Source organism: Phascolarctos cinereus, unplaced genomic scaffold, assembly GCF_003287225.1.
Source record: "Phascolarctos cinereus isolate Bilbo 61053 unplaced genomic scaffold, phaCin_HiC Scaffold_7;HRSCAF=346, whole genome shotgun sequence".
Lineage (NCBI taxonomy): Eukaryota > Metazoa > Chordata > Mammalia > Diprotodontia > Phascolarctidae > Phascolarctos > Phascolarctos cinereus.
In genome coordinates this window covers 3,424,790-3,434,661 of record NW_027556180.1, presented here as the reverse complement: position 1 = coordinate 3,434,661, position 9,872 = coordinate 3,424,790, and the positions used below count along the sequence as shown (strand labels likewise).

Genomic DNA, 9,872 nt, shown 5'->3' with positions numbered 1-9,872 from the left:
TCCCAGGCAAGCTCAGGGACTTGGAGCATGTGGGATAGTCCAGGGGCTTTTTCTTTTTGAGGTCCAGATCCCAAAGACACAGTCTTTTCCTTTAAAGGGTTCAGATCCCATCCCCATCACTGGGTTGTGACCTTAATTATTAAATGACCATAAGAAAGCTTGGGGATGGGCTCACAGACACTGACACTGAGCCAATATTAATAGGTATGGCACAGAATACAAGGATGGTGCATCCCTGTCCAAGCTCAGGAAACCTGCTAAGAAAAGCCCCAAGGGGAGAAAGGGAGGAAGAGGGAGGAGGAGGAGGAGGAGGAGGAGAGGAGGAGGAGGAGGAGAGGAGGAGGAGGAGGAGGAGGAGGAGGAGGAGGAGGAGGAGGAGGAGGAGTCACTGGCCTGACCCAGCGTCCAGGTGAGATGCCTCCAAGCACGGCACACTTTACCTTGGGACAGCATCACTAGTACCCTTTATTTCTTGGTTTCTTAGGAAACACTCTCATTCGGCTGGAGGAGCTCTCCAGAGCCGCAGTGTGGGACGGTCTCTGGCCTCTCTCTAGTCCCCTCCACCCAGGGCATTAATGGAGACAGTGACTTGGACTGAGCCGCAGCTTGATTTCAAAACCCATTCCTGAGTGGAATTGAAAGTTAGGCCCGGGGTGCAGGAGGTCTGCCTGGGGGACAGCTGCACGCGGAGCCATCGACAGACCGCTAGGTCACACGCAAGCACCACCGTCCCCTCCGGGTTGCTGTAGGTGCACCTGGTGGGGGCTCGATCCTCCGCAGGCAAGTCCCAGCTGCTGCCTGACTCCTCCTCCTTCTCCACCAGGAAAGGTCGGAACCTGTAGTGCTCCAGGGGCGCGGGGCACACCAGCTGCTCCGCCTGCAGCGCCGGCAGCACCTGGCCCTTTAAGTACTGGGGGCTGGCGCAGTAGGTCTGAAGGTTGAAGAAGCGGTCGATGTACTCTTGCAGCCACTTTAGGAGGTAGGCCAGGTGGCAGTCGCAAGCCCAGGGGTTGCCGTGCAGGGCCAGGTTGAAAAGCTCGAAGTTACTGTCAAAAATGCCGTCGGGGAGGCTGGTCAGCGAGTTGTCGGCGAGGCTGAGCAGCTGCAGGCGCGTCAGGTTCTGGAAGAGCTGCCTGTCCAGGGCTGTCAAGTTGTTGCTGGCCAGGTAGAGCTTGGTGAGGCTGGGCGCGGTCGAAGAGCCCGGGAGGAAGGCTGCGCAGGCTGTTGTGCGACAGGGTGACGACGCTGAGCTGGGGGGAGTTTCTGAACGCACCCCCGGAGACGTTCTCCAGCCGGTTGCTGGACACGGACAGCCTGGCCAGGTTGGGCGTCTGGTCGAAGAGGCCTCCGGGGAGCACCCGGAGCATGTTCCCTTGCAGGTTCAGGAAGGTCAGGTTGCCCAGGGAAGAGAAGACTGTCGGGGGGAGGTGGTCGATGGCGTTGTGCTGCAGCCAGAGCTTCTGCAGGGCACCCAGCCCGGAGAACACGTCCTGGGGAAGCTCCGTGAGCCTGTTGCCGTCCAGAAACAGCTCTTGCAGGCTGCCCAGGCCCCCAAAGGCCAGAGGCGGGAGCGTGGCCAAGAAGTTGTCGCTCAGCTTCAGGGTCTGGAGGCTGGCCAGGGGAGCCAGGAGCTGCTCAGAGATCTGCCCCAGGAGGTTCTGGGCAAGGTTGAGGAGGCGCAGAGCCTCAAGGGGCTGGAAGACCGCCGGGGGCAGCGTCTGCAGCTGGTTACCTTGCAGGTGAAGGGACTTCAAGGTGTCCAGGCCCTGGAAGAGGTCGGCTGGCAGGGCTTTGAGAGTGTCGAAGTTGAGCGTGAGTTTGCAGAGTGTGGTCAGATTCCTGAAGGCCCCATCCTGAAGACCCACCAGGGGGCTGCCTGTGATCTCCAGATCCTCCAGCCCCGGCAGCCCGCCAAAGGCCTCTGCCTGCAGAGACTGAATCTTAGTGTTGAGGAAGACCACCTTGGACAAGCCGCTGGCATTGCTGAAGGCCCAGGACCTCAGGGTCAGCATCGAGGTCTCCACAAAGATGATCTCGGTGGCATTCTTGGGGATGCCCCGAGGTACGTCATCCATGTCCTCAGCGGTGCACACCACCTCCCGATTGAAGCAGTCACAGCCCACAGGGCAGGCCTGGGTCAGCCTGGCCAGGAGCAGCAGGGAGAGGCCCAGCAGGAAGGCCCCGGGGAGCATCATCGTGCTGAGGAAGGAAGAAAATACGGGTGTGGGTGTGCCTCGAAACTCTGAGGTTCCTCTTGTCCTGACTCAGTGGTGCCAGGCCTAATGCTAAAGCCTAAAGTGTGCACGCTCAAGGGCTAATGGCACTCCCACTGCGGGCCACCAGCATCTGTCCACAGGGTCTGCCCCCTTCAGAATGAGGCCACGCTTCTTCCACTTTCTTTCTTGGTATCCCAAGGCCAGGCACACAGTAAGTGCTTAATAAATGTTTGTTGTCAGACCATCTCCTCCTACAAAGCCCGGGCTGAGGTCAACAACATGTCATTATCCCCATGTTACAGAGAAGCTGCAATTCAGACCTGGTAACCGCCCAGCCCACTGCCCCAGGACCAGCAAAGACAGAGCTGGAGTGCATCATCTGCCCTCAGGACCCAAAGTCTCCTTCCCCAGCTCTCCCCGCCCGAAGGAAGGGACCAAGCATTGATTAAAGGCTCTGTCAATGTTTAGGCCAGAGGAGAGCAGACTCCGGAGGGCATGAGAAGTGCGTTCAAGTGCGGCTGAGGGATGAGGCTTGTTCTCCATGTTCTTGGGGGAAGAACCAGGAACAGCAAAGTGGGAAGGGGCAAAGGGAGTAGAAAAGAGCCCAGTCTAGGTTGCCTGTCGGGGAAAGCCCCCTCACCAGCAGGGCTGACTCAGAGTGCGTTGGGATGCCTTGGGAGGGGGTGGGCTCCTCCCTAATGAGGGTCCAGGCAAGGGCTGGAGGACCATTATTGAGAATGATGGCAGGAGGTGTGGCCCAGCGCAGCGGGCAGAGCCCTGTTTCTGAAGGCAGAGACCCTGAGTTCAAATTCCACCTCTGACACCACCCTGATGGTGCAGGTCCTCTAAGGCCGCTGAGGATCCTTCCCAGCTCCAAGCCTGGGATCCTATCATTCTGAAGTCCCTTCACTTCTGGGATTTTGCATTTAATCAGCCCTAAATAAACCCCAGGACAGCAGGGGCTCTGTCTTCATCTTTCCTAACTTCTTAAGCAATGATGGCGCTGTGGATAGAGCCCCAGGCCTGGAATCAGGAAGACCTAAGTTCAAATCCAGCCTTAGACACTTACTAGCTGTGTGACCCTGGGCAGGTCACTTCACCTCTGTCTGCCTCAGTTTCCTCATCTGTAAAATGGGGATGATGATAACACCTACCTCCCAGGGTTGTTGTGAGGATCAAATGAGATAATATTGTAAAGCAACTGGTAGAGTACCTGGCACATAGTATGTGTATAATAAACACTTATTCTCATCTTTTATTTAGCAAATTCAACTCCACAAACATGAAGCACCTACTGTATACAAGCTTTTGTGCTAAGAATTCAACAGAACCAGAACCAAAGCCTGCCCCCGAGCAGCTTCCAGTCTAGTGGGGGACACAGGGCATGTGCCCAGAAGGTAAATACTGGCAAAGGGAGCCAGAGACCCAGGAGGAAACCAGACCAGTTCTCCTGGAACACGAGAGGCAGGAGAGAAGTCAACGTGAGCGAGTGGGCCGTGCTGCCTGCCCTCGAGGATTCTGGGGCCTAGGAAGACTGCAAAGACGCACTTTTCCCCTCCTCCTCCTCCTCTCCTAATTCCAACCAGTTCCTCTTCCTCTCCACTTCACCTCTCCAACTCAGCCACTCCTCGGCTGGGAGCTCGGCCCTGTCTGACCCCTGCCCAGCTCCCTGCCTGGTCCCCCAAGAGACCTGATGCCCTGGCCATCTGTACACAGCCCTTGGAAGGAAGCATCGTTTTTTACAAATGAGAAAACTGAGGCTTTGTGCCCAAGGTCACAAAGCTAGCAAGGACTGGAACTGCTACTAAAATAGGAACAGTGATGATTTGCATAGTTTTCAGGTTCCCAAAGTGCTTTACAAATATTCTCTCCTTTGTTATCACAGCGGTCTGGTGAGAGATGCTACGATTGTCATTGTCATACAGATGAGGAAACTGAGGCAAACAAAAGTTATGTGACTTGTCCAAGGTCTAGTAAGCATCTGAGGCTGGATTTGAACTCAGAGCTTCCTGACTCCAGTCTCTGTGGTCTATCCACCGCGTCTATCTACCCTGCTCCCAGCCAGGCAAGCCCCAATTACTTGTCTCCTCACCCTCAATTCACCTTGCAAAATATCCCCTCTGTCTGCCCTTCAGCCTCTCTCAGGCCACCCCTGGCATGCCCTCTTTTCTTACCTCCCCTTACCCAGTCCTTTGCCAACCTTAAGGAACCACTCTCATACCATTTCTTACTCCCATCTCACCATTGGGACAGTGTCTCCAGCCTTAGCTACTCTGTGAAATTTGTCCCAACAGATTGAAAAGGTCTTCCCAAGCCTCCCACCATCCCACAGGATGGTGGTGGCCAGGATCCTTCATCTGGTACCAAATGCCAGAGAGGAAGAAACAGAGGAAGAGATACGGACAGAGACAGAAAGACAGAAACATTGAGAGAAGGGGGGGAGGCAGAAACAGAGGGGAGAAGAAAAGAGGGAGAGAGAGAGAGAGAAAAACAGAGACAGAGAGGGAGGGAGACAGACAGAGAAAGAAAGAAGGAGATGGAGACAGAAAGATAGAGGAAGAGAAGGGGGAGAGAGGGAGAAACAGAAGGAAGAAGAAGAGAGGACGACAGAGAGAGAGAGGCAGAAAGAGACACAAAGAAAGGGAGGTACAGAGGGAGACAGAGACAGAAAGACAGATTGAGAAGGAGAAGGGGGAGAGAGGGAGAAACAGAGGGAGAAGGAGAGAGGGAAGGAGGGAGGAGGGAAAGAGGAAGGGAGGGAGAGAGACAGAGAAACAGAGGGGGAGAGGGGGAGAAACAGGGGAGAGGGAAAGAGGGAGCCAGAGATAGACAGGAAGACAGAGACAGAGGGAGAGAGAGAGAAGAGGGAGGAAGAGAGACAGAGACAGACAGAAACAGATAGAGCAAGAGGGGGAGGGAGAAAGGGAGAGAGAGAGAGAGAGAGGAGGAGAAAGTGAGATAGAGTCAGAAAGGAAGAGAGAGACAGAGAGAACATTTCCCAGAGCTCCTAGTTTGAACCTGAGTGAGAGGCTCACCATGCCTAGCCCTGAAAGCCCCTTCTGGTCCCATGTGCTTTGGGGCAGATGCAGGGGGCCCTCAAGGGGCACGACCCCACAGCCCCCAGAGGGGCCAGACACTGACACCTATCTCGCCTCTTAAACTACAAGTTACAGTCGGTCACAAAAACATTTTCCAAAAGCATTTCACTTCAGGCTAAGTCCCCCAAGTTTGGCCAGTAGCTCTGAAAAGGTTTCTCCATCCAAGGATCCAAAGGTGGCCTTTTGTCCCCCAGCCTGCACTGACTCAGAAGCCCACCACCGTGCCAGCCCCCATGCAGGGAAGAAGACTCTGCCATGTGGCTTCCGAGAAAGGGAATGGTCCTAGATATGTTTGAGGACACAGGAAACCAGATTAGATGGTGAGGCAACAGAGCACCGGATTTGGAGTACAAGGACCCGGGTTCAGATCCTGACTTTGCTGTGCGACCTCAGCCACATCACTTTACTTCTCTGGGCTTCAGTGATAGCTAAGGTCCCTTCCAGTTCTAGATCTATGGTCCTCAGTGATGGCAGAACTGCGGGTGGAGGCAGGAGACTGAGGGCTGATGCCCATAATCTGAGAGAAGACAGTAGGAGCCTGGAGAGGGGAGCACCAGGAGGATGGTTTCCTGGGTGTGGCGAGCTCCCTGTCAGAAGAATGTTGGATCTGTACTGAAGCCTGGCCTCGTGGCAGGTAAGGAAGGAATGAGCCACGAGGCCAGATTCCTCCCCTCAGACTGTTTTCTTGTTCCTTCCTTCCTATTCAGGAGAAGCTTATAATTTCCCAGTGAGACAGAAGCCAAGGGCCTCCCCCGAGACATCCCACCCCAGAACGCAGCAGCCCACCTTCTAGAAGGGCCACCAAGGATTCTGAGGGAGAGGGAGCAAGGGAGGAATGGGGCCCTTCCCAGCCAAGGGAATGCTAGGGGTGGCTGAGGGCCAAGCCTTCAGGGCACAGCCAGAAATCCGCCTGGTTCTCATTTGAAGTGATGGTCTGTACATTTTTTTGCAAAAACCAGCAAAAGAATCTGTTTGAGTCAAGCCCGCAAAACATTGCATGTTCTCATCAAGGCAAGGCGAGGCAGGGCAGGCGACATTGCTGTCTGCTGCCTGGAAACATCTTTGCAGGACCCCAGCCGGCCTAGCACCCAGGTCTCCAAGCACCTGGGGAGCCCCAAGAGAGAGTCGGGGGAGACCTGCTCAGCTTCCCTCCTTCCAGGCCCCTTGTCTTGGAACTGGCTCAGGAGGCAGCACCCACTCCCCGTACACTCCCACGATGCTCCCTGTACGTCTGTCGCTCAGCAAGACCTCAGTCACCTGCCACGTGAGCCTGAGGAGGCCTCTCTTTGGGCCTCAGCTTCCCTTCCTGTCAAGCTGGGATGATAACCCCGTCTCTGCCTGGAAGGAGGGAACAGGGAAAGGATCAGAGTGAACCTGGCAAAGGTTTTGAGCTTCCTAGAGAAAGAAACTCAGTTGTTTAAGAACCGGCTGGTGTCCTAGAGCTAACACTGGAAGGATTCGAGTCCAGGCATCTGCCTGCTCCCCAGGCTTAGCTGATGGGTCTTCCTCCAGCCCACTGCCCTCCGGCCTCCCCCACTGTGCATCCTGGGATCCTCCCTCTCTGAGGCACCCCAGCACATCAGGGCTCACAAAGATGGAGGTGATTCCTATAAATGTGCACTGAGGAAGCCGACAGCTCCATGAGGCTCAGAGCAACCAGAGCCCTTCCCTTCCCCAGCCCTTCAGCCTCGGGCCAGCAAACACTCTTCCCCAACACCCTATACTTAGGACCGGGTCGGGTAGGCCCAGCAAGGGCCAGGACACACCCCTGGGTGCACACTCATTGGACAGGACTCAACAGACAGGACAGGACAAGACAGAGCAAGGAGAGGTGAGACATACCATGTGGGAAGGAGTCAGGCCAGGCAAGAACTGGGACCATGAGTTCTTCCTCCTTGTGACCAGGAAGCTAGGAACTGCATGTTCGTCAGCAAGTCAATGTTTACCAGCCCCTGTGCCAGCCCCCACGCCCGAGCCAAGAGCCACTGGGTCAATGATTCTAGTCCTAAACCTCAGGCACCACCCTGCACCCTTCTGGTGCTCCCTACGCATCCCTGGATCCAGGCGTGAGAGGAGGTACCTGAGCCAATGAGGCTTCAGCCCCTCCTGCCCGACCTCCAGGTGGACACCCAAGCACTCACAGTAACTAGGGCCCTGGGCTCCTTTCACTCGTTGCTCCTCCGAGGAGCCACCAGGAAAAATCACCTTCTCCTGTTCACCCCCACAGGGGCAGCCACTCCTAGGAGACAGGCTGGGGAGGAGCGGGCTCCAGACCTCCCAGGCCCTGGCTGGGCCCCAGTCTTGACTCCCTTTTTATTCCTGACTCTCTGATGACTCCTTTGGGAAAGTTCTGAAAGCCTGGCTCTGCCCAAGACGCCCAGCGAGCTGCTCAGCAGACCTCCTTCCCCCCCCAACACCCCCCCCACCCCGGTCTGTATACGGAGGCCCAGAGAGAGGCTTGCGCAAGGGCAGCCCGGAAAGCCAAGGAGGCATCTTCTGACTCCAGTGATCTTGTCACAGAGAAGCCAGCTGATCTATTTCTGGAGATGTGGAGAAAATAAAGGACAGAAAGAGCGTTGCCCCTCCCCATTTATTCCCCTTGCCTCCTTCCCAGGTCACTGTGTGGTGCCTCGCTCCCCGACAGCTCAGGGCGCAGCTGGGCAGGGGAAGGGAAGGAGGAAAGGGGGAGGGGACAGCTCCAGATTCCTCAGGTGCACTAAAGGAGCGTCAGGCCAGCCCAGGACAGTATCGGCCAACATCCCAACAGCAGGTTTCACAACATCACAGGACCTGGCCTGCAAAGGCAGCCTGAGAGGTCGGCTGATCCACCCCACTCCCGATGGAGAGGAGGACCCTGACACCAGAGAAGGAAGTGACCAGTAGGACCCGGACCGAGGATGCCAGCCCGTCCTCCAGCTCCAACCCTTCCAGTCTAGGGCATAAATCCACCCTGTTCTCTCCTCTGGGGTCTCTGGAGGGAGCCCCTTCCACCCCAGGCCACTTTGCACAAGTCTCTTGTGGGATTGAAGTGGGCAGAGCCCAGGTACCTCTCCTCATGTGTGACCTCTCCGCTTAGCATGGTGCTTAGCGTATGCAGTAGGTGCTTACTGAATGCTTATTGGCTGAGGGTAGCTGTGTCAGAGACTCTCCGACCCCGCAGGAAGGACCTGGGAATGGCTGGAGGGATCTTTCACTGCTCTGGTTTGTTGCCCCCTCGCAGATAATCCATCCTCCCTTCTGCCCCCAGTGTGCAGTCACCAGGTCCCTGCATGCCCTTGGTTCAAGGGACCAAAGAATAAATAGGCTTGAGTACATATAGGTCAGTGAAAAACAAACAAAACTCTTATCAGAGCAGTCCCCCCAGGGACACCCCTCCCCCAGCAGCCTGGAAATCCTCCCCATCATTTACCAGCAGCCCCTGGGTGGGATGGCCAAGTGCCCGGGCTGGACGCCTGCAGGGGCACCTCTTAGTCCGGGACTCTGGCTGTTGAGGCCACTCTTGGGCCACCAGTGCTGCAGCTTGGAACAGACACTTCAGAAAGGTGAATGGAATGGGCTACACTGGAGAGGATCCGGAGGGGCCACTAGGCTGGGGAAAGGCCTCGTGAGGATCAGCTGAAGGAGACAGGAGCTTAGCCTGCAGAAGGGGTGACTTGGAAACTCTCTTCAGTGTCTATCTCCAGGGCTCCTGTCCCGTGCAGGCCTGAGCCTGGTCTTCTCGGCCCACAACCACGACCAGAAGGCAAGCCGTAGAAAGGCTGCCTGAGCCTGAAAGCTGGCTAAGGGGACAGGGCTGCCCTGGGAGGTGGCTGGCCTTCTTTTCCCAGCAGATCTCCAAGCAGAGATTGGAGGACTAGCCTGGTGGCCTGTGGCAGAGGGGAGGGGACCAATGACCAGGTACAACCTGGGCTAACTGGTGACTGTGGTTCCCATCAGCTCTGAGACGCTGAGGGTCCATTGGCTGTCACCACTGGGAAATGGCCCAGTGTAAGAGTAGGGGAAAAAGCGTGGACTTGGGGGCCTGGGTCTCATCCTGCTGGGCATCTTCGCCCCTCGCATAACTCTGGGTGGCTCCTTGAGCCTCAGTTTCCACATTTGTAAAATGGGGGTGTAGCTGTTTGTCCTTCACATCACAGGGCGCCACCTTAACTTGCTTTGGATTGAAGTGAGGCAGAGTTGCCCAAAGGCATAGGCCCTGCTCTCCCTTCCAGAGTCCAGTGGCCATATGAAAGTCGAGAGGAATGGCGGCAGCCCAGGAGGACCTCGGTGTCTTCCATGTCTGAGCTCTCCACAGTGCCTGCTTCAGCCGCCTTCATGGCTGTTGGAACACGTTGTTCCCATCCTCCCATTCCACTGAGGGAAGTCTTCACGTGTTTGGGGGAGACACCCCTTAACTCACCGACGGGTTTGTGGCCTGTCTCTTCCCCTCAACCTGGATTAGCCCATCTGCTGAGACGGTTTTCTGGGCTGTGTTTGCTGCTCATGCTCCAGCTTCTTGAAGCCATGAGAGCTGGGTGGCAGCTGGACACCAAAGGTGGACCGACAGCCCTCACCCCAG

At 56.2% G+C, this 9,872-nt stretch overlaps 1 protein-coding gene across 1 annotated transcript; it reads right to left on the bottom strand.

Moving 5' to 3' along the window:
* Positions 1–441: 441 nt before the first annotated feature.
* Positions 442–7,296, bottom strand: CPN2 (carboxypeptidase N subunit 2). Its single transcript, XM_020964779.2, is given in 3 exon segments — positions 442–1,193; positions 1,195–2,199; positions 7,157–7,296. Coding segments are annotated over 2 exon segments (1,644 nt in total). The 5' UTR covers positions 2,196–2,199; positions 7,157–7,296; the 3' UTR covers positions 442–550.
* Between the last annotated feature and the right edge of the window lie 2,576 nt (positions 7,297–9,872).